Here is a 24,281-nt window from a genome sequence, read left to right on the forward strand (position 1 = left end):
CGGGGATGGAGCCTGGCAGTGAGAGCCTCTTCCCAGGACGGGCCAGGGAGGATCTCCCACGGGTCCCGGGGAACAGTGTGGCTGGTGGCAAGCAGGACGAAGAGGGGAAGGCAACGTACCTTCACCTGGCCTTATGTCTGGCTTCTGAGTGTCCTTCCCATCATTCTTGTCAAGGGCATCAGCCAAGTCAAAATCCGCAGGATCCTTTGCTAGAAAACAAGACGGGGGTTAGCAGTGCTGGCCACAGGCTGGGGAACTCTGCAATTAATTAACTGAGGAAATGCTCAGCTTTGCCAGGTAAAAGTGCCAGGGAAAGAGATGAAGCCCCCGGCACAAGCATCTCCCGGTTTCACTATGCAGCACCGTGGCACATCTTCCAAACCCATCCCGTTTCATGTCCCCGCACCGCTGTGGTGAGAAATGTCATGTTCTTCCCGCAGAAACAGTCTCGCGCCGTGGCTCGACCGCCAGGCAATTGGATAAATCAAGCAAGGTAGAAAAGGTCAGAGCCAAACAAACAGGCGCTCCCAAGGGCCCGGGCAGCGGAGGGGAAGGAGGCGGCTGTGCAGTGCTGGCGTGCCGGCTGGAGCAGCCTGCGACTTGATTGCTTGGTGCTGTTTTCCTCTGTGAACTGCCCAGTCGGTACCCGGAGCAGCCCGGCTCTGACAGAGCAGCTACTGCCTTCACTAAACGGTGGCTAAAACCGTGGCATGGAGCCAACCCAAGCTCCTCAGCCCTCCCGCCAGCTTGCACCTTAGTTTATACCGATCCAAAATTGATGTTTTGTTTTTTTTTTTAAAGCCTAGGAGCATGTTTTGCTGAAACTCTGCCTGAGCAGGCAGCAAAGCGCCCGGCTGACAGTGCCTGAGCTCGTGGGACGGGTGTGCCGGTGGAGCCTGGCACGGCTGGGCTGGGTGTGCTGCGTGGTGCCGGGGAGGGCAGCAAGCCCACAGCCTTAAATCAGGCAGAGGAATGCGAAATGGTCCAGGAGCTGCTGAGACCCCCAGGGAAGCACAGGGTAACAACGCCGAGATACCCTGTCTGCCGTGTGGTGTTTTTATTTTTTTTTTCCCGGCTGTCTCATGTGAACAAACAGACTAGAGGCTGGAAATACCGGGGCGAGGGGCAGCGCCATCGTCACGGCACATCCCAAAGCCTATGCCTGCGGCAGAGCCAGGGTGAAGCTGCGGGGGCTGCGGTACTCACGCTCACCTGGGTTATGCTTAGGGGGGGCCCTCGTAGTTTTTGGCCGCTTGGTCGTGGTGGTGTGGATGACATCCCAAAGGCTGTTGTCTGAAGGGAGGTTAAAAAAAAAAAAAAAGAGACAGAAATGACGTTATCCTCTCAAATGTGCATTCGGACAAGCGCTGGGAGGGGAACGCCCTCCCTGCAGGGAGACTGGGGCTGCGCTGGGGCGGTTCGGGGCTCTGGTGTCTCCACAGCTTCAGCCGCCCCTGACAGCGGGGACACCCCTGCCCATCGGTGCCCCAGGGATGCTCCAGCCCTCGGTGTGGGTGGCAAGCGCCTTCGCGGGGATCCCCTGAGCCAGGGCACGTGTCAGCAGGGCTTGAATTTGAAAATGGGACAAGCAGGGCTGCCAGAAAAATCCCCCTGAACACACTGCCAGTGGGAAGCTCTGCCGCTGCAGGGGCAGCCCCGCGCCACCCCTGCCAGCCACCCGCAGCACGCAGGAGCAGGACCAGGCGCCGCAGAAAGGATACTTAAGGATGTGCTACTTTGTCGATGAAGTCTCCCACCTAACAACAGCTAACGGCTCCGTCCTGGTTAAAAACTTCTACAAATGCTGCTCGGTGAAGCCTGCCCATATGGCTCGGGCAGGGGTGCGTGGGCAGCGAGGGAGGGAGGATGGTGAAACGCTGGTGCCGACCCTCCTGGCACGTCAGCGAGAGCCTGGAGCGCCTCCTCTGCCAGCTCCGCTATGACAGCGGAGCAGGAGGAGGTGGTCACCTTTTAAAGTCACCTGTTGGTGGTCACCAAAACTTGCCGGACCTCATCTGTCAACGCCTGATCTCAGCCTGCCAGCTGCCTCGGGGAGCGTTTTCTCCTGTCCGGAGCCCCGAAGGCGAGCACACACACACCCTCCCCGGGGCGCAGGGAGCTCCGCAGTACCTGGCTTCCCCGGCCTGGGGAAGGGCTTTGGAGTCGGCTTGGCTGGCTTGGTGGTAGTCTCCAGAGGGGTGTCGAAGTAATCAGCCAAATCAAAGCCTGTTGCAGGACAGAAGGGATTGTTAAAACCTTCATCATTTGTGAGGATGGTGCGAGGCTTTCGGCACGCATCTCCTGCGTGGCAGCTCTGCGGGTGCTGTGCAAGCAACGCTGCACCATTGCTGGAGGCCACCAACGCCCACGTGAGCGTGGAGCTGAAAAGGGCGCCCAGCTGCTCCGCTGCTCAATCGCAACCGTATTTCAGAGCCTTCAGATCAGCCTGGCCATCATTTAACTCTCCCAATCCAAGTTGTGGCTGCCACCCAGCCCAAGCAACCCCAAAATAATGCGTTTTGGGGGGAGACCCGCTGGTGCTCTGCGGCACCTCCCAAGAGATGGTGCAGACGAGAAGGTGCTGCGGGGATCGAGCCGGTGGCTGGGTCCCGCTCTGCTCCCTGCACGGCCATCCGTGAGTGACCCTGGGCTGAGCAGAGCATGCACGGGAGAGGGGCCAGGGCACTGGAACCCGCCGCGGGAGCCCCTCGGTGCCATCACTCATCCATAAAGCACTCCCCGAGGAAGAAGAAACTCACCAAGACGAAGCCTCGGCATCTGTCCATTTCCCGGGGAGAGTTTATTGGATCAAACAGCCTCTCGTTCGGGCTGTGATCCAAACGCTGAAGCCCTGCGCCTGCTTCTGGCACTTGCCTTTTCTTGTTCCTAGCAAAGACTACAGGGGCCAAGGAGCCGGACAGTCAGATTTGCTTAAATTTGTGCCAAGATCCTCATGCAGGGGTGAGCAGAGTTTATTTCAGGGTCCTCTGGCGGGGTTGAGCAACCCTCGGCTCTTGTGACCGTGCTATTTTAAGTGGGTATGTTTGGCCAGAACTGAGCCAGAGAAGCTGCCGGCAATGAAACTTGGGTGAATTTAAGGGAGCTTCTTCAACCGGGGCAGATGCTGTGGAGCCGGCCAGCCAGCAGATCTGACGGGCACAGAGAGACATTTTTCCCTGGATGGGGAAATGTCACCAGGCTGGGACTTTCTGTGGAGGTCGGGGATATCTGGGAGTTAAAAAAAGGAAGGAAAATATCCTCTGGGCTCCCTCCTGGAAGGAAAGCTAGCAGGTGCCACACGGCCAGAAACAAAAGCTCTTGTGTAGCTGAGTGGTGATTTGTGTCTTTTCCATTAGGATACTGCAAAGTGTGCGAAATTCAGCCTTGGCCGTAAATGCTCCACTGCCACTCACCTTCAGCATGGACAGAAATACCAATATTGCATTTACTTCAGCCGTACGGGAGGAGTGCGCATATGCACGCCGGCACCCCACAGGGGGACTTGCACGGTTCAAACTCCCATGGGAGGCAAACCCCACGCTGTGCTTAAACGATATGCACACAAGAAGGTCTCACCTGTCCCACCTGCAGGCTTTCTGGGGCCCTTGGGAGTGGCTGTGACAAAACAGACAGGGAGGAAAACATTAGTCGCAGGCATCACCGAAAACGTGTCACTTCTGGTTTGAGAATAAAGGGCAAAGATTTCACCACGAGCTTTCCAGCCGACCATCGGTGGTCTGCGTTTGTAAACTCGGAGTCCAGAGCCGTGAAACCCCCCTGCACACGGCCACAAGGAGCCTGTGTGTGAGGGCGAGCGGCCGCAGCCCCGTGCAGGATTGAGCCCAGAGCTCTGCAGGGCACAGCTGCGGTGGGGGCCGAACGCTGCCTCCGTGCGGGGCAGCATCCCGCCAAGCGGAAAGCAGAGAGCTGTAATAAACTGCTCCGAATTAAGACTCCCGGAGACAGCAGCAAGCAGAGCAAGGACAGATACTGCACACAACAGCGTGGAAAACAAGAGTAAGCTGCCAATGTTGTGTTGTCCCCTGCCTGGTCAGTTAGCTAAATGACAGATAATTTCCAGTGCTCCAGGAGGTTCCCTGTCAGCTGGAGGAATTTTGGTGACACCCCGATGCTCAGATCCCAGCTTCCCTGCCTGCTTCTGCACTAAAACAAGCTACAGTCAGCCTTCAGGGGGGTCGATTATTCATTTTTTTCCATCCCTTGTAAACCACTATCTATTAATAGTGGCTAGCATTACCAAGTATATGAATAAATTATGAGCAAGAGTTGTGGCTGCTCTGTTCCCATCAATTTCCATTTGCGCCTCTGAATACCGGAGCGCTTCTGCTGGACTTCATTTCCAGCGTGCCGGTACAGTTTGCTGTGACCCGACTCCAGACCCTTCGTTTGCTTTTATTCTGGGGCTGATGCGGTGAAGTCCGGAGCGGCGTGCAGCAGCCGGGGAGGCTGCGGGGACAGCGCTGCCTCTTCCCCCGCTCACGGCTGGGACTCCAGCCTGGGGAAACGCTGCTTTCCCTCTGCACGAGGTGGCTGTTAGGTGTTTCTAACCAGGTCTCCCCACATACTGTATTAAAGGGCTTGCAAAATCCTAAATGAGATCCCTTGGGCCTGTGACCAAGTCTGATACCCCATGGTCTATCCTATCCCCCTCCTGCTGAACCCGGCACGCCGCAGGAGAGATGCATGGAGCATCCTGACTCTTAATTCCGCGTAAGCTCCAGCGTAACACAGCACAAGTGCTTGTGTGTTGTTAGACTACAAAGTAAGAGGTTTCAAAGCCTGTTATAGCTTTCACTTAAATACTCACAGGTGTATTTTGGGTGATCACAAGGGCCAGCATCGCTCGCAGAGCACTCCCCGGCCTGGCGCTGGGTCTGGGGACGGTAACCATGAAGCACATGGGGAGAGATGGGCAGCGAGGGGTCCTGGGCACTGGCATTTGCAAATCTGCCGCGGTGCCTCTGTGGCCAGGCAGTGAAGGGGAGCCGGTGACGTGTCCGGCTGCAGACCCGGCTTGGGCTCAGCCCTCGGCGCTGGGGGGAGGCGTGCGACATGCTCCTGGGAGGGAGACCAGCCGCCTCCCATCGGCTGCTGCGCTGGCGGTGAGGTTCTCTCTTTTGGGTGTAAAATGAGAGCTGCTCCGCTGAATTTCCTCCCCCCAGGGTGGTGCAAACCCCCCCCAGCCCCCTGACCTCTGCAAACCCCCCCCAGCCCCCTGACCTCGCCGCTGTTTCTGCCAGGCCTGAGGCTGAGCTCTGCCAGGCACTGCTGTCCCCTCCGTGACACAGCCTGGCCCTGACTTACATAAAAATTATATATTTCAAAGCCGAATATTAAATATCAGCATGCCAGCAGCAAGGCACCCCCTTCCGAAATGAGTTTCCTTTAACTGACGGGTTACACTTGAAATTAAGTGAAGCAAAGTAACAACCCAACGCGCCGTTTGCCTTCCCCGAGCACCGCGGTGCAGCGGGACCAGGGAGGGACCCAGCGCTGCCCCTGCCTGGCTGGGCTCAGCGGGTTGCCCTCACCGGCTGGAGAAGGAGAGCAGTTAATGCCTTATCTTGCAGGCAAACAGGGGGATGTTTGATGGTCGGTGTTACTAACGCAGGCAAGGAAGCCAAAAAGATGTGGTCAGTGCTGTCGCTACGTCAAAGCACTGGTGTGCCTCTGAGGTTTGCTCACGGGAATCAGAAAGCGAAGGGCACAAGGTCGGTAACCATCTTCTCCAGGACTATCCCCAGTCCCACCTGTTGGAAAGCCTGGACACCGCATCTCCCCGGGCAGACGATGAGGTTGCCTGTATCCTCCACCACCCTCCCACCGGCATCAGATCCCAAAGAACAAGTTGCATCTATTAACATCTGTTTGTTTTCTCCTCTTTAAAAGAATAAATAAATGTGACTTACGTTGCTTGGTGCTGAGGTCGTACAGGGCATCTTCTAGGCTGAAGTCATCTCGGACGTCCCCATGACCTGGAGACAAAGAATCAGCACTGGTTGTACTTGCTCCACACAAAGTAAACCGCCTTTAAATATGGCACGGCTAGACTCGTTTGCTCAAATTACTTCAGTTTTTAGAGGGCTTTCTGCTTTTTTCTGAACCTGACCCATCATCAGTGATGAGGAAGACATCAGCCTTCTCCAAATGCTGTGACTGTTAAATTGCAGAGCAGTCATCTCTGGATTTTCCATTTGTCTGCCCTAATGGATGCAGTATAAAAACACATGCTACACTTAAATTTGTCAAGGAGAGCCTACCAATTCATCTCTCGAGCTGCCACTCATCTGTGGCTGCGCTCACGATTATACGTTTGCTAAACACCATGAAAACATTGGGACAGCGCAGACAAATTCAGTGAAAAACAAAAGCGCCCTATGCACCTCTTCTTCGCAAGTGCCTTCCAACATCAAAGGCTTCATACGAAAATGCTGCTGCTGGCTGCCAAGCGCAACTTAGCATTTCAGAGACCGCCTGCATCATGGTAACGCAAACCAGGACCAAACCTCATCCCAGGGATACACCTGACAGGCACAGGCAGGTTTTTTTGTTAGAGATGCCTCACCACAACTCCAGTCACTTTATAATATCCCGGGGATAACTCTGCGCTACACCGTGTTCTCCTGCGATAGGGCCACCTAATCCTTCCTTTCTCTGTCTTTTTTTTGCATCGCGTTAATTACTGTTGACTTACCCTAGTTCTGAATGTATTTGTCTTGATAAATTCATGCTTTTACATCTCAGAGCATGCTGAGTAATTAATATCCTTTGGGTTTGCTAAGTACTGCAGCACTGCAAGAGAACATTAAAATGGCTTTCCTCTTATTCCTACTGCTAAATGGATTTAGCTATTGCCACCTGAGCTCCAGCGTGCTTCATGAATAAATTTAAAGCTTTACTGACAAGGACAATAACAACGGGAAGGCTCCAGTCCATCAGAAAGTAGGTATCAGCATTTCGGTGAAAAACTTCTACCGAGAGTGGTCACTAAGTACTGCAACACCTCCAGCTCCGGTTTCACTTACTCGCACATCACATCTCGTTTCATTTGCCGTCTATTTAAATGTACACTCAGCAAACCTGAGGGTGATTTAAATGCAAGGTCTATGGCTGGAAAGTTGCTACGGGCTTCTCTCCCCTGGCAAAGCGCTCGGCGTTAAGCTACTGCTGGGGAGGGTGTGGGTAAGTAATACATGTCCCAGTCCATGGCTGCATTTCTCATCGAGATGAAGGACGCTGACGCTTCCCCTGTGAGCCCGGAGGAACGGCCGGCAGCAGGCGATGCCGCGTTGCAGGTGGAGCCCAGTTACCATGGCGTGAGACCCGCGGAGCGAGGCGTGCGGATGAGCCCCCTGCCCAGCACAGCAGCGCGGCAGGGCTGTGCTTCGCACCCTCAGCCTCCCCGCATGCCCCTCCGCTTCCTTGCCAAAATATTTGCCTCTTGGGCCTCATTGCTGGCAGAATACTGGCACCGTGAGACAGGCGATGCTCTCCCGCTCTGACAGCCTGGATAAGGCCGCAGGGTTATCAAGCGGTCTGTCGGTGCAAAGGAGCAAAGTAAGGAACATGCAAGACTGTCCACAGCGCCGAAAAAACACCCGCCCAGCTCTAGCGCTTGCATGGGGCGCTGCTGAACCACCAGCATTTCCCTGCTGAGACCCCACAAGCTCATTACTGCTGTGGCCGACTGTCCCAAGATTGCTACTCTGGCAATTTCATGCAGGCTCCCTTTCCCAGCATGGCTTTTTCCCCAGCCTTTACTGGATTTTTAGGAACCGGTGGGGCTCTGTCATTCTTGTCTTTCTATTTTAAACTGCGTTTAAAAAAAGGTGGAAGGGGAAAACCGCGGTGCGTCTCTGGCGGGATGAGAAGCGCTACAAACCCGACTGGAGGAAATGTGCCGTCACCACGTTTCATTTCAGTTCCCCCTGCCTCTGCGGCGGGCAGTGCAAGCTGCAGGAGGGATATGGTGGCAGCACCAAGACTGGCATTGGTATGCTAGGAGCCATCCCTTCCCTCTCCCCCGGCTCCCTCTGCTCTCCGTGATTAAGTAAATGTTAAGGGCGCGGATTTGCTGCACGCCGAGCCCTGAGCCCTGCCGTTCGCGCATCCTCCCCGTGCTTCACCTTTGGTGTAGGAGCCCAAATACAAAGCGAGGGGGAGTGGGTGGCCATGGGGGTGCGTGCAGCTCGCCTGCTCTCCTGCTGAAGGGCTACGGGGTTCCTGGGGCTGCAGGGAGATGCCCCCCCGGCACGGCCACGGGCCCTGCAGGGAATGGGATTGCCCTGAAAAACGGGCTCACCTCTGCCCGGCTTTGGGGGGTTCACCGGACCCGCCAGCTGAGCAGCACTTACACCGCCCCGGGTCTGGTGACAGCTCCCCTTGGCATCTCTCACCGCAGGACAAGAGGAGGGTGCCTCTTCCAAAATCACCCTCCCAAGAGCCAGCTGGCACACCAGCGGGTCTGGGGGGGTGAAAGGTGCTCAGGGCCCTCCGTCCTGGCGGGGCTGATGTAAAACAGCAACTGCTAACGTGTCCTGGGCTGCAGCCGCATCCCGGGGGAATCCCCCGCGCCGGGGAGAGGCGTGCACGCAGCCTGCGCGAAGGTCAGGACAAGTGTCGGCGCACTGAATCACCCGCTAAAACCTTCCCTAGGAGCTGCGGCGCTTGGCACAGCCCGTTTCCCAGGGCTTTCCCACCGCTGCCCATGGCAAACCGAGATCCTTTTCCAGGGCAATTTAAACCCAGGAATCCTCTAGGCATTGGCAAGGATTAATAATAGATTGCCAGTTAATTGAAGCTGACAACGTCTTTATTTCATGCAAAAGGTGTTATAGAGACGTATTACACCTTTTATGGATCAATAACTGAGGGCTGCCGTCAGAGGCACGCAAACTTGCCTGCTTGCTCCGACGGATAAGAGCTGAACGCTCTCCTCCTTATTCTTTTATTAAGTGGTAACAAACGCGGCACTTCACAGCCAGACGCTTAAAACCCAACCAGCACTCGGAATGCATGTTTACCTCGCAAACGCAGCTTTTCGGGAGGCAGCGCTGCTGCTCCCTGCGCCGTCTCGTGCAAATCCCTTTGTTCCTGGGGCCCCAGTCCCGCTCTGCCATCGCTGGAGGAGTGGGTGTCCCAGGCTCCCAAAGCCCAGCCTCTGATGGGAACCCAAGCACAGCACAGAGTATCTTTAAGTGTTTATGCTCTCCAGGAGAAGCTGGGGCACTTTCCCATGTACTACAGCTGAGTTGCAGAGGTGTCTGGCTGTAATGCACGCTCAGCAGCTGAGGTCCTGCACACCCTGACGTTTCACCTCCCCTGTAGGATGTAGTCATGCTGCCTGCAACCTGTTACAGGACTATAAAACCACTGATACACAAAATCGTCCTCCGCTGGTTGCTCGGTGTCAGGGTGCGGTACAGGATCTTCAGCAGGACTGATGACTAGATTAGTTTGGGGTTTTTTCCCCCACCCTTGCACTGGGTCCCTGGCAGGACTCCTGTCTCTGGCTGCTGGGAGCAAATGCACATCCCCAGGGGCAGCTGGAAGGCGAAGCGAGCCCCGCGCGCCGGCTGGCCAAGGAGCGGTTGCGTACCGGCGCTGCACCGCGCCGGAGCATCCGTGGGACTGCAGGTGTATGGCGGGGGGGAAACGGGCAAACAAGACATGCTTTCCATATTTTTCTTTAATATGGCAATAAAAAGAAACTGAGCTGGGACATCTTGTGGTACCTAGCGTGAATCCCCCAACACCAGAGCGGGGAGGTGGGGGGACCCCAGGACCCCAAGGCTGCAGCTGCGCCGGGTGGAGGCTGTAAAGCAGAGGTGAGAGTTAACGGCCGAGCCAGCACCGCAGGCTCCCCCGCCTCTCGCCGAGGACCCTCGCCTTGCTGGGGGTATTTTTAATCGAGCTTGCTGCTCTTTGAAGGTAGAAGGGTTTTGTACCTTGATGTATTCTCTCCTCATTATTTTCTGTAGCAGGCAGCTCAAACGCGCAATTGTACTCGTCAGCTTTTTAGTTTTTACAATTATATATATATTCTAATTAAGCCCCACTGTTTGACAAAGCTTGAATTACAGTATCATAATTCACAGCCAGTGTATTGCTAGGCCGTCTGCAGCGCTCGGAGTGAGGTGTATTCCATTTTTAGCGCCAGCCCACGGATCTCTTTGTGCAATATATATGTGTTTAGCTTCCCTGGGAATTGAGAGCCCGCGACGGTACGAGATTGACAGCCCGGGAGATTACGGGAGAATGCAAAGCAGGTACAAGGGCAGCGGAAAGTAATTCAAACTGCCTGACTTTTGTGCATCTACCTTAGGAGCGATGCGGCAGGCAGCGGGTGGGAGAGAAGGAGGAAAGCACGTGCCAAGGTAACCAAAAGCACCAGGGTCTCCCCAGCGACCAACCTTATCTTTTGGGCTCCGAGTTACGGTGTCGGCACATGCAGGTGGGTCCCTGTGCAGGGCACCCACGGCTGCGCTGGTACCTCTGGGCAGGGCGCTGGGGACGGAGGGGTTTGGGCGCAGGGCCGTGTCGCGCTGCTGGTGCTGGACTGCATCCTCGCAGCGGTGTTTCTCACTGGCTCAGCAAAGATACAGCCCCAAAGGTCTCAGGGGCACAGGTCTGGTCTGCAGCAGCTGGGGTGCCTCTGGCAGCACCAGGGGTCCCCCGGGACCTCTCCTGGAGCAGGCGATGCCACGCTGCCGCCGGCCAGAGCAGTGATCCTGGTCAGCTTCAGACTCGCCAGTGCTCTCCGCACCACCGCTGCCTGGGCACCGGCCCCAGCCGCCTGCCAGACACGTGGGAAATTCACTTGCAAGTGCCAAGTTGCTTGCAAATCTCGAGTTCTTGCTGACTACTAAGACCAAAGCACAGCTCTACATGCGTAGCGAGAGCAGAGCTCCTCGGAGCTGGGGCATTACGGATGGTCTCTGGGAGCAGTGCTGGCAGGCCAGGTGGGTAAGGACAGCTTCATCGCAGCTGCACTTTTCTCCAGAGACATGCCCAGGCTGTCTCCTGAACACAGACGTCCTCCTGAAGTTAGTTCTGCCTTGAAAAGCAGACGCCGAACTTCCACCAGCTCCCCGGCCGCTGCCAGGGAAGACAGACTGCCCAGGGACGTGCCCCTGCACACACATCCCCGTCGGCAGCCCGCCGGGGCGAGGGGAGGCAGGGCTCTGTCGGGAAGCAAAGTGGGGGAGAAATTCAGCCCCCTGCACCCGCCGTGGCAGCGGAACCGATGGCTGATGCTGGGGGTACATTGCCCCGGTCCGGGGCACAGCCAGCTGAGAGCGGTGGGACACAGCCCCCCGGCTGGGATGGCCCTTGCTCCTCGTGGGGGATGAGGAAACGCTGCCGTCCTCGTTCTCCCTTCCCAGCGAAACATTTTGATTTCCAGAAGTACTAATCAAAATCACTCTTGATTATGGCAAAAACAACCTCTGCTGAATTTTTTTTTTTAATGCAATTAACAAGGGTATATGGTAATTCCAAGCAATCTTGCTCTTGAGATTAAAGGAAAGCCTGCCAGGAAGCACATGAATAAAGCCTTAAGATGAGAATTTGCATAATGAAGACTTTCTCTTTGTGGAAGGACTAATGGTGGTTATGTTTGAAACCTATTAACAGAAACACCAGAAGCCTCCGCTAAAGCCAGCGCGCTGCCGCCGTGACCCGCGCAGGCTCCGTCGCCCCCGCGGCCCTCCGCACCGCCCGGTCCCCGCCGGGAACCTCAGCTCCGCAACACCCCCAGTTTTGCCCTCTCCTTGGGCTGCCCGAGCGGCGGGGCGAGCCGGGCCGGGCCGCGCACGCCGGATGGGGCAGGACGGGCAGCGCGGCCCCCGCACGAGCACTGCTGTCTGCCGCTCGGCAACGCGCCTTCTTTGGGTTTTTAAGCCACAGGATAATTCTGTGTTTCTGTGCACTGGGGCAGCCGGACGAGAAGCAGATGTCTGTTGCAATTTGATTTCAAGGCTTACTAGGAATAATTTAAATTACTTGGCAGCAGTACCCAATATGCACAGCACCCAGCAAGAGCAATGGATGTGGCAAGGAAAATGCATCCTGGTGGGCTCCAGGCTCCTTCTCAGCAGACACCATGAGCACCATGATGCGGGGCCAGACCAGAAAGGCCACCATCCTGGTGAGCTGGCAAAGGCAAGCCCTCGCTGGGAGCTGCCCCGCCAGGCGCTGAACGCTCGAGGGACTGCAGTGCCCGTCCGCCCTGCGCCATGCCGAGGGCTGCCTGAAGGTCCAGACATATCTTCTCACCACCTCATGTGGAAGGACAGACCTCCAGGCGGCTCCCAAAGCACCCAAAGAAGCAGCACTGCCCCACACACCCCGTGGGGTCCCACAGCCCCGGGGAGCAGCGGCAGCCTCTGCTGCCGCGGCCGCACCGGGAGCTGCCGGCAGGTCACTCTGCAGAGACAAGACAAAAAACAGATGGGGGAGGAGTTTCTCATCTGCTGCCATCTCGTGCAGCCTTTCTCACTCCTCCACAGCAAGATTTAAAACCCCAGAGGGAAGTGCCCTTGTCTCCTCTTCCCCAACAGCCACATCTGGTAACCAGCTCACAGAGAGCCCGCAGCATTTACCAGGCGTGCCTGCCTGGAGGCTGCAAGGAAACCTCAAAAGCTGGGGGCTGAGGACAGGTGCTGGCCTCTTCCTCCTGAATTTAGGCATGTGAGAAGAGCCCCTGCTCCAGACTTGTCTGCAGGAGGATGAGCTTTGCCACCAGGCTGCTCTTCCCCCAGCGCTGTCCTTCTTGGAGCAATGGCAGCTTCCACCACCAAACCCACCAGCCTCCCCCGCCAAACCCACCCTGCCTTCATCACCAAACCCACCAGCCTCCACTGCCAAACCCACCCTGCCTTCATCACCAAACCCACCAGCCTCCACTGCCAAACCCACCCTGCCTTCATCACCAAACCCACCAGCCTCCACTGCCAAATCCACCAGCCTCCACAACCACCCAGACAGCTCCTGAAAGGGCAGAAAGCACCCTCAAATCCAGAGGCGTTTCTTCATGCTAAACGCTCATCCCAACTTTCTCCTTCTTCCCAACGTTTCTCTTTCACCTGCTCTCAGTCTGACCGACTCAAACCGGTGGTGATTACTGTATTTCCGCGTTTTATTAAAAAAATGAGATGAGAAGGGATACTAGCGGCGTGGCTTGCTTGCTGCCAGTTGATTTTGCTTTTCAAACCAGCGCAGGGCTGCGAGCTTGGAGGCTGCAGGAGCGCGGCGAAGGGGTGTTTCTCCACATGCTTGGGGACTGAGATGCGAAGGAGCAAATTTGCTGTCGGAGGGAAACAAAGTGTTTCCACGCGTTTCACTGCCCTGCCGGTGTCGGTGTCAGCACGTCGCCGTGTTAAAGCTGCGAGCGGGAGGAGGCTGCAAGCGCCAGCTGGCCCCGAGACACGGCGGCTCTGCTAAAGACAGCTCAATCCCGGGGGTGACGTACCGAGCGCCCGTGGGCAGCCACACACCCTCTGTTTTGGGGGGGTGCCCAGCCCAGGGCCACGCACAAGGATGGGCCGGGGCAAGGGGCCCGTGCCATGCATCTTGTCGCACTGGCTGCTGCCATGCAATGTGACAGAAGTGGTGTAACAACAGGAGCGAGGCCATGGAGGAGCTTCGATGCCCAGGGGACCGTCCTGTCCCTGCAGGCTGGCAGGGCACCAGCCGCAGCCCCGGTGCTTGCGGCACAGCAAAGGGCCCTCGTGTCTCCTTTAATGTGATTCCCACCCCAATCTTTGTGGACAACCCAAAGGAGGAGTATGGCTGCACAGCACCATGAACTACATCACCTCCAGCAGCAAGCTTGCTGCAGGGACCACTGAGGGTTTGATCTGCTGAATGAAAGTGTTTGGTCTCCGGGTGGCTGCAAAGCCCCAGGCTGGGATGGAGCCCTCAACTCTGCAGGAGACCAGCAGCTCCCCAACCCGCTCATGCACCCCAGGCTCCCCAAAAGCACCAGCCAGAGCAGTATCCCCCACCACAGACAGACCAACGCCTCCACATGCCGGCAGCAACCCTCAACAGCTCGGAGTGAAAAGCAAAGCCCCGTCAAGGGCAGCGCTACCGGACCTAGGAAAGACTTTGCATCGGGGTTTGCCTTGGACCCGCAGCTGCTGAGCGGGTCTGCCCCATCTCGGGCTCCACAGCATCATCCTCCTTCTGACCCCACATGAAACAAACATTTCACCAGGTCTTCTTCCACCCCAGCATGGTCGGAAAGCAGGTAGCCCTGTTCTGGCAATACAAGATGCCAATCAAAACAGTTTTCTTCAGTATCAGCACTCAAAGCTTTCAAGATTTCCAAGGCTCTCTGACATCTCTGCGCATCGAGTGGGTGACGTTTTCTAAGCAACTTTAGATAATCGTTCTTTGAGGTTTGTGTCAAAGAGGTCTCTGCAACAGCATTGCCGAAACCTGCTTTCAATTAATCCCAGATCAATTGCATCGGGAGCAAAAGGCTGGAAGGTTTTGAGCACAAGTATTTAAGGTTCCTCCCTTTCTGGGGAGCACCTGAGCCCAGCTGTACCTGTGATGAGGATGGGAAGATGCCCAGCTTTCTGTGCCTGGGCTGGGTACAGGGACATTGTGGCCAAGGGCTAATGAGGGCAGGGGGAGCTCAGCCTGTCCCAGCCCTCCCAGGAGCTCTGCTCCTCAGCCGAGAAAGTAAACCTCTGACCCTCCCTGGGACTCTGGGAAAATGCCCCAGGTAATCCTCAATAATTCAAAGATGCATCAGATGGGAAAGGGAGTTGTTTGTTTCTTCTTTTCACTCTTTTGCTCTTTGTTTTGTTTTGGTTTTTTTAAGGAAGAACAATTTATTATACCTAAAGAGGGAAAGGATGTGGATGGCATCATTTTTTTATTCCCAGACCCCAACCACTTTGCAAGTGGCAGAGGGGAAATCAGCACTGACCCCGCTGCACATGTTAGGGAATGGTTAAAGGTGACTTTCTCAGGTCATGGAAGAGCCAACAGCGTCATCCAGGACTCGGGTTCGTCCCCCTCCAGATGCAGTGTGCAGGGGTCTGCTGGAGAACTGGATTGCTGCTCCTGCCGCAAGGGAAGGGAGATGCGGGGTGCCGCGACCCCGCTCCCGAGCAGGCGCCGGCCTGGTTTCCCCGCAGTGGAGGACAGCCAGCCGTGGCCCGGTGCGGCGATGCCGAGAGCCAGCCCTGCCAGGGAAGGGCAGGCTGGGAGCAGGATCTGAGCTGAAACCACTTTGGGGGCAGGCTGGGCACCACCTGTGTCCTTTGCCCAGCCCAGCCTCACCAGGCGTAGGGTAGGAAAGACGAACCCCAACTCGCTCGGTTCATGATCCCTAGTGAAGGTCAGAAAACACAGCAAGTTCCTTTTCCTCCTGTGACTGTGGGTGCAGGGCTGAAAATTGGGGTGTTTTAATGTTTTCCTGAATGCTGTCCACCCAGAAACACTACGAGGTACGTTCACATTAGCCACTTGATTTCCACTTGTATGTTAAGTAATGATTATGAATTTGCCTAGGGCCGAAGACACTTGTTTATCAACCAGACAACAAATTGTGGCATGAAAGCATTTTACTCATAACCCAGCACGGAACAACTGATGACAAAGCCAGTGATGCAGGAGCCCAAAGAAAACCAAAGCAGGAGATTAAATGCTTATCACCTGATTCCCGATGGAAAGAGATTGCTCTCATCAGATAAAGATCAAGAGAAGATGCTGTAGTTAAAAGTAGGTAAATAGGGAATTACACAGTAAAAATGCTGGTTCATCACCTGGGATGTGCTGCTCCTGTCATACTGTGCTATTTAAAATCGGCAGCGGAGCAGCAGTAGAAATGAAGACTTGGGCGATGCTGACAGATGGAGCGAGGCCTGGGAGAGCGCGGGGGGTTACAGCCCTCTCCTCTGGCTGAAGGCATTTGTCTGCCCCTGTCACCGCAGCCTGCAATGCAGGGCTCCTGCCTGGCTGCTGCGGCGCAGCGCCTGCAACTGCCTGCTTGCCTTTCCATGGCACCTCACCGTGCAAATATTGGGTATTCGGATCAGGGTGGGGAGTCATTTAGGATCCAGCCTCTGCTGTTCACTGTCTGCACCCTCCTCGCATCGGGTGTGCTCCTGCTCCCCGCTGCTTTGGGTGAGGCGGCTCTGCTGCTCCCTGGAGTATCGCAGACCCCAGCGGTGCTGCCAAGGGACCCCTCCGTCCTGCCAGGGGAAGGGGCTTCCAGGGTGGGGGGCTGAACCCCTCCGAGTAGGAAACAGCAGCAGAGATCTGCTGGAGGTAATTTTGAGCAGGTGGTGCAGGAACGGGCAGTGATTTTTAACCACCAGCCATGGCCAGCTGGGCCAGGCTACCCCCACCCAGCCCGGCCGCTGCAAGTCCACCCCTCTTGGCTTGCCCACGGCAAGGGAAGCTGCTGGTCCAGCCTGTGGTGGGAAGCCGTGCCACATCCCGCAGCCTTTTGCACTGGCTCATTTTTAATAAGGTGGGTTTGGCTCCTTGCTTTCATAGAGTTTGGAGAAGTCCCCTGGGAAGCAGAGTTTGGGGTGTGAATCCACTCCCTGCTGCTTCCCAGGCTGTGTCTGCAGCCGGGGAGGTAAAGCCAGCTTTACCCAGAGCCTGCCTCCCGCACCCGGCTGGGGAGCACCTGCCGTGCGCGCATCGCCTCCCAAATGCGCTACTAGGAGGCAAAAGCAGAGTTCTGCTACGCAGGTGGGAAAGGTCTGCCGAAATACTTCTGCCAGAGGGGAAAAAAGTGTTTCTGTGAAGTCAATGACAACGGATCAGGACAAATTCTGAAAGTTTTTGTTATAGAATTTCATGGGGTTTTTAAAATATTATTTCACGACTGTAATTTAAGATGTCATTTTTTAAGTCATGAAAGACAGCTGTTTAATCCTGAGAGAAAACACTTTTCTAGATGAAGGAGGTAGGCAGCTACCTGGTTTTGCCTCCCATCACCAGGGGAACAGGTGCCTTATAACCAGAGCACCGTTTGCTATTGATGCGGCATGAAATATAATTTAAATGTAAGAATAGGAGCTCAGGGAGTTCAAAGAGAAATCCACCAACAGGTCTTGTGCTATCTCTGACCGTACTCGTGGAGGAAATAGCACCAACATCTACAAAACCAATGGTTTGTAAACTGTTATTTTAATTCAAGTGTTACAGCTCTGAGATTTCCTCTGCAAAAGTATCTATCTAAATCATTCACTCGGATAAGACCGTCATTACAAAAGAGAAAGAAGGAATATACTTTTTTTTTTTCAAACATATGCTATAACCTCGCTGAAAAATGCTCTGTTTTCTGCATGAGGCCAACGACGTGTATTGGGATCTGTGTGCATTTTTAAAAACACACATGGGCTTAAAGCTTAGTGCCGTCCTATGGATTTTTGGAAATAACGAATTCTGGTTTCCTGGCAAATAATTACACACAAACCGCATGGCATCCGCTCAGTGTCTCTGACAGTGCGTGAGACAGTCTGTCACCAGCAGCAGTAGCTGGTGCCCGGCGAGCAAGGCCAGGCTGAGCACCCGCCCCAGCTGAAGCACCCGGGTTAGAAACCAGCCTGTGTCCGGGTCAGAAAGCAGGGCTTTGCCTGGGGGCGAGGGGGACGCTCAGGGCAGGCGTGCACCAGCTGGAAGCGTTGCCCTGGATGGTTTGGCTTTGGGGGGCTGCAACCTTTTCAGCCCGGTGTTGCATTGGCATCAGGTTGCATGGGGATTTCTCTGGCTAAAAGAACTTCCAGGGTGGGAAAATGTGCTGGGCAAGGGGGAGTTTTGCCAGTTCTTGGTCTTTCTACCTTTTCACAGCATGAGAGCGCACCCTGGGTTATGCCTGGGCTCTGTAGTGAAAATTATGCAAACCTTTGAGAGGAACGCTATGTACCAGGTGGCAGGATGGGACCTGGGGAGGTTTGTACTCCAAATGAGGTAGATGGGGTCTGGCATTAGCTTCGCTCAGATCGTATTGTCTGGAAAGATGAGCCAAGTCCTGCAGTAGCAGGGACACCTGCACGGAGACGCGTGCTCCACCAAGCTGCTTGCTTTCACCCCAGGTAGGTCATACAGAGATCTGATATAGAGATAGCTCCTACCCCTAAAAGCACACATTTGTCGGCAGACAACGCTTTATGGTCACAGATTAACGTGCTGTTCAAAATTTACCGCATACGTAATGTCCCTTCTGCAGCACAAGCACCTCCTTTGTCACCCACAGCTGGGGCTGCAAACCTCTTCTGCTTGCTTAGCTTTTGCCTCCTACCCTCCTGGAGCCCGTGCTGCCATTACCCCTAAACACCCAACCAGGAGCGCGTCCTTCTGAAGCGGGATTTCAGTAAGATTCTTCCAATTCTGACAAGTTCTTTCTATCTAGATTTCTTTGCGCGTGGGCAAAGAGAGTGTTTCAAAGGGCAAGCAAAATGCTGAGCAATTCTCTTTTCCCAGAACCTTCTTTGCTGGAGACAAACCCATGCCAGCCTGCCGAGCCTTCCAACAGCAGAATGATGCTGTTTGCAGCGTCCCTTCTCCCTGTCTGAGCTGCCACCGCCAATGCCTCTGGTTTTGCTTTCTTTGGCTTCTCTACACGTATATCCTGTGCCAGCACTGAATCCCTGCAGCAGATCTGGCCCGCTCCTTCCCTGAAGATGCTGCTCATGTGGTTGGGTATCTCGGGGAAGAGGAGCTTGCACACAGCATCAGCTTTCTGCCTGTGGCCTCAGTACTCCTACCGCAATAATTTTCTGTGTTTCCTAGACAAGGTTGGAAAGCAATGAAAAAGGATTTTGGAGTGACAAGAAGATAGTTTCGTAAATATGTATTAGCATTAACTTTATCCACATCGCACCAGTAGGCTGAGCTCCAGAAGATCAAAACCAAACCTAACCCTGTGCGGCTCCACTGAAATCCCCACAACCGTACAGAAAGCATTCACCCCCCGCTTTGCGACGGCTAACGGGCTTGTATTTGGGCTCTCTGTTTTCTTCTCAAAAGCGCTGTTCGCTCAGCAAACGCGTTCTTGTGCTCACATCCCAAATCACAGCTAGTGACTCCTGCATCTGGATCCCCAACTTTGAAGTTTCCTTTTCAAAAAAAGTCCTTTCATGTTCTGCATTTTGATATGCCACGTTCATCTTCTCCGGTTTTCCTCTATTTCAAGTTCTTCCACCGGTTGTGAATTATATCAGTCAATCAGATTACAAAGGAATTATTGCAAAGGTTTTCTCTTTGCCATCAGTGTTATGTAGTTTATTAAACATATGTTTTGTTATTAGCGTGGCTTCAGAAGCACTGTCTAATAAAACCCCAGTTTTTCCTTTAGTTAATTGTAAAGTCAATGCCTTAAACCTCCAGGAAATATTTTCCCAAGGAGAAATGAATTTGTTTTTAAACCGAGCACTCCTAAAAGTTTATTCTAGTCAACACTGGAGATCAATAGACTCTTCTGTTTTATGTGCTTTAAGGGCTGAAACGGTTGCAACAGATGTAAAGAAAAAATTACATTTTTGTAGAGGGAAAAAACCCCAAGAGTTAAACGGCCGTTTCCAAGCATCGATATCACTAGGCTGGTAGAAGAAAAAGTTCCAAAATACAAGCAGAAGTATGGAAATGAATTATTTCCAAAGCTATACACATAAATACCTGCGCATGGCACATGTAATTAATGCATATTTGTTCAAAGATCAGACATAATTTGTAAGAAAACCCATTTAGCTTCTCCCGCTTTGTCATATGTGCTAAAGACACTATCAAAGTAAAAATTATTCTTTAAATGTATTACTTTGACTCGCTGCTGATACCTAGTAATTATAAATTTAATAACATAATAATGTATTATAACTAAGATTTTTAGCACAGGTAAACGCTTTACACAACGCTGCTATCTACTTCAGTTTCAACAGCAATGCCAAACCAAGGCTTTCGCTCCTACTCTAAATAATTCCTCCCCGCAACTCTCCCGGCACAACCGTGGCGAGCGGCCCTGGCAAGCGATGGGCGCAGAGCCGGCGGGTCACCCGGCACCGGCACCCCCTCTTCTGCCAGCTGCGTCGACCGCTGCCCGCTGCAAAGCAGAGCCCGAACACCTGGAAAAACATCTGGAAAAGAGCTGGCTCCTTTCTGCTTTCTCCATGCTCTCGGCTGGGCACCGTTGTGCAGAGACTGTGCGGAGGAGCTGCCTGCAGTGACTGCAGCCATCTGTGCAACAGTTATAAATAGCTAATTATACCATCTAATATTACTTTCACATTTAAGTAATTATTGTAATTGCTGGTGGGATATTGTAGTCACACTTGAGAGGAGAGGTGATCTGTGAGACGCTGTCTATTAAGACACAGGATGAGAACACGAAGAGTCGCCCGTCACTGCTGATATGGCAACTTTGGAGGACATGCCCAACTGTTATTGCCTGTTCGTAATCCCGAAGTTTTTCTTCAAGCTTTTCTTACACAACGTAAAGCAGAAAATCTGGACATGCCCCTTCTGCCTGGCCTGTAAGAGGTAACCTTGTGCTCCCTGCAAGAACACTGACCTTATACATCAAATTTGCCACCTTTCCATGAAAACTCATCAGTGCATTCCTGTACTGGCTTACCACCAGCGTGAGGACAGGAGAGGGGGAAAAAATGACTGTGGAAAGTTCCTTGTTTGACTGTTATCCTTATCATTTTGCACAAACATGTGGCTAACCCTAGACGACTCAAACATAACTATTTTCCGGAAAAGCCCCAGATCTGTGCATTTAAAACATCATGCAACACACTAGCATAGGGAATGCTCGCCTCTGGCTGCTGCTCCAGCTGCAGTGAAAAGGCTTCATGGGGCATTTGGTTTCCTCCACTGCCTCAAAATACTGTAAGGCTTCTGCCCCCCGCTGCACTGTGGGAATACGCCGGAGTTTAGCAGCACTGGAAATGGCTTGGTGCCCTGCGAGCAATTCCCATTTCCAGCATTGCCCCCGTGGCCAGACGGGTGGTGAGGGCGGAGGGAGCACGGCAGCTTGGATGCACGGACAGATGTGGCACAGCTGTGTCCGATAGCCCACCGGGCACTGAAGCGCACAGTCACATAAGAAGGGAAACACAGTGGAATTTGACCAAAGAGAAACCCAAAACCTACCATATTTTTTCAATTAAAAAGTGGGCATTTGTTCTTGCTTTACTGGACAGCCGCAGCCAAGATGCACGTTATTCTTGTGCCAATGGTGGATCCGGACCTCAGCTGCAGGAATCACGCTAAGTACCCATTTTGTTGTCTAGTTTTCTGTTCGTGGTAATTTGTAAACCTCCGAGCTTGCAAGAGACTGGGCTGTCTGCAACCCACCGTCGGCAGCGCTGGAATGACTGTTTCAGAACAAGAAGCCAAAAAAAGCCAGCGAATAGAGGCAATGAAGAAATTTGATTTCTGTTGCCGCTGTACTTAGGAGCTGGGGTAGAAATCCCTGCCTCGGAAACCCACTTCCTTACCACCACCTGATATTTTCCTGTGGGCACGGGATGACGGCGGGGAGGCCACCCTGGTACCCAAAAGGACAGTTCAGGCGGGGAAGGGCTCTCTGAGCCTCCGTCAGGGCGCTGCAAAGCTGCTCCGAAACGTCTGGGAGGGAGACAGAGGGAGGAGCAGGCAGCCACCCGTGGGTGGGGAGAGCCACCACCGAAATACCGAAACACCGGGGGAGGAACCGGAGGCCACATGGAAAGGCTGACGCCGTGCACCAGTACTCATCTCTACGTGTCCGGTGTCGGCAGGGCTCTGCGCGGAAGGGGTTGCAAGTGCAGAGCCCGCTTACCTTTATATAGTTATTTCCATGGAGAGGCAATTTAAAGCAGCTCAGACAGGAGCTGAACTTAATGTTGTTCAATTACCTGTGAAGCCTTGCGCTGGCAAGAATGATTTATGAACGTTTCAGTGAAATTCATTTTGATACAAACACAGCCAAGGATATTTAAGAGCTGGACCCTGCAGCCCAGTGCTCCAAAATGAAACAGAACAGCATTTTTCTTTGCCCACGTTGCAAACAACACAGAATGCTTTACTGCTGACTAATCAGATATTTTTCTTAATTTTAATCTAAAATCAGGACTTTATGCACAGTCTCCTAGCTCAGCCTGCCAACGCGATAGCCGCCAATTAAAAATACAGCCGCTAAACTGGTGAGCATAAGCAACTCTGGACCGCGCTGTTACCCTTCCAGGTGGACGAGCAGGTAAGTACCGAACGCAAACCGAGATGAATTCCAGGCTGACTCATGGTAAACTTAACCTCTTCCAACAGCAAAAGCTGCTCGCAGCCCAGTTCACTCTCCGTTTTGATGCTAATATCCTCTAGCCAATCTGTGTTTGATGGGTGCCTCCTAGCTAATAGCAGATTTTAAGAAAAACTTTCCCAAGGCCTTTTACATAATTGGTGTCTATTTTCTCTGTACAACCTTTAAGAGGACTTTTTTTTTCTATTCAAACAAACAGCTTTTAAGTACTTTTTTTTTTTTAAAGGAAACAAACAAAGAGTTGCGGTAAGCTTTGCATTGATTTTAATCCCCCCCCCCCCCACCCCCAAAAAGCATGGTTTTTTCTCCCCTGTCTTCCTAGTTACTGTGCAGCTGGGACTGATTTCTGGGTTAGACTACTCTGATCTGCAGAAACAGCAGTGGGACTAAAAAAGAGTGAGCATACAACCAGCAGCCCGAGAAATTTGGGTCACACAGAGAATCTGCTAATCCAACAGCTCAGCAAGCAGAGAGACAAAACCAAACTCCTTTCACGACGACTCTGTGACTCCCTCTGTTTTGGATTACCCGAGACAGGGGCTGCTACAGAGCTTTATACCCGCAGCATCGCACATCTCGTTTAAACATGGTTGTGACACTTTCTCACTGGGAGGCACAGGCTGCATTCTGAGCTGCTTTAATCACCAGTGTTGTCAGCTAATGACGGGTTTAGAGCCATCCTATCTGTCAGGTACCCGTGCAGGAGCATCCCCCACCGCCGAGCGGGGGGAGAAGGGGCCGGCGCTCCCCGGGGACGGTAAGAGCCCAGGCGTGGGGACCCCGGGGGACGGGGGGGGACGAGGGGGGCCGGGCAGGCTTCGGCCGGGCGCTGGCGCGCAGGCTGGCGCCCCGCCATCCGCTGCAGTGCCGGGGTGCGCAGCGCAGGGTGGGGCCCCGGGGGGTGCAGCCCCCCCAGGGGCGATCCCCGGGGCGGTGCATCCTCCTGGGGGCCCCTGCTAGGGACCCTCCTCGGGGGTGCACGTCCCGGCCCCATGTCCCCCCCCCGCCCGGGGAAGGCTGCACGCTACCGGGGGATGCATCCAACCCGGGGAGCCCCCGCAGCGGCGGGGGGCTGCAGCCTCTGCGGGGCGTCCCCTCGGGGGTGCAGCCTGCGGGGTCACCCCGGGCTGGACGGGGAGCGGGTTCCCGCCGTGCCTGGGCCGGGCCGGGCCCGCCGCCGCGATCATGCGCAAACGGCGCCGCGCTCCCCGCCGGGACCCCCCCACCCCGGGCCGCTCCCTCCCGCTGCCGCCCCGCGGTGCCGGCGGCCGGGCCGCCCTACCTGCGCCCAGCAGCGCGGCGAAGGCGAGGAGGAGCCCCGGGAGGCGGCGGCCGGCCATGTCGCGGAGGGGCTGCGCGTCTGCCGCGGGCGCGGCCGCCTGCCTCCGCCGGGGCGGGACGGGGCGGGGCGGGGCGGGCGCTCGGCGCCGCCGGCCCCCCGCACCCCGCCGGGCTGCGCTCTCGCCCGGGTCCCCGCCCGACGGGAGCTGCGGCCCGCGGGGGATTGCCCAGCCCCGCACCTCCTCCCGGCGCGGCCACAACGCGGCCCCGCCGGCCCGGCCCCGGCGCGCATCCCCCCGCCGGCCGTGGGCCCCGCATCACCCACCGACGTGGGGAGAACCCGCGCTGCAAACAGCGATGAGGAGACGCGCAGGAACCCTGTGCGGGGCCCTGCGTTGCTGCTGCCTGGATGTGATGCGCTGTAGCGGCGGGAGGGGCGGGGAGGGTCCGGCGGCCAGGACCCCCGGGGGCTGTGGGTGCCCGTGGGCAGGACCCCCGGGACTGTGGGTGCCGTGGGTGCCGGCGGGCAGGACCCTCGGGGATGTGGAAGCCGAGTGTGGCGGCGGGCGGGACCCTCGGGGATGTGGGAGCCGTGGGTGCCCGTGGGCAGGACTCCCGGGGCTGTGGGTGCCGTGGGTGCCCGTGGGCAGGACTCCCGGGGCTGTGGGTGCCGTGGGTGCCCGCGGGCAGGACCCCGGGGCTGTGG

The 24,281-nt window shown here is 55.1% G+C and overlaps 1 protein-coding gene across 1 annotated transcript in view; it reads right to left on the reverse strand.

The window, feature by feature from the left end:
* Positions 1 to 23,637, reverse strand: part of CD99L2 (CD99 molecule like 2) — a 31,222-nt gene extending 7,585 nt beyond the window's left edge. Inside the window, exons 1-6 of the mRNA XM_082323598.1 lie at positions 23,577 to 23,637; positions 5,931 to 5,996; positions 3,577 to 3,615; positions 2,131 to 2,226; positions 1,213 to 1,293; positions 120 to 209 (exon numbers count right to left, since the gene is read on the reverse strand). Of these exons, the coding sequence (XP_082179724.1) occupies positions 120 to 209; positions 1,213 to 1,293; positions 2,131 to 2,226; positions 3,577 to 3,615; positions 5,931 to 5,996; positions 23,577 to 23,634 (430 nt within the window). The 5' untranslated portion in view covers positions 23,635 to 23,637. The remainder of the gene's footprint in view (positions 1 to 119; positions 210 to 1,212; positions 1,294 to 2,130; positions 2,227 to 3,576; positions 3,616 to 5,930; positions 5,997 to 23,576) is intronic.
* Positions 23,638 to 24,281: the final 644 nt, after the last annotated feature.

This window comes from Platalea leucorodia, assembly GCF_965183815.1.
Source record: "Platalea leucorodia genome assembly, chromosome: 10".
Lineage (NCBI taxonomy): Eukaryota > Metazoa > Chordata > Aves > Pelecaniformes > Threskiornithidae > Platalea > Platalea leucorodia.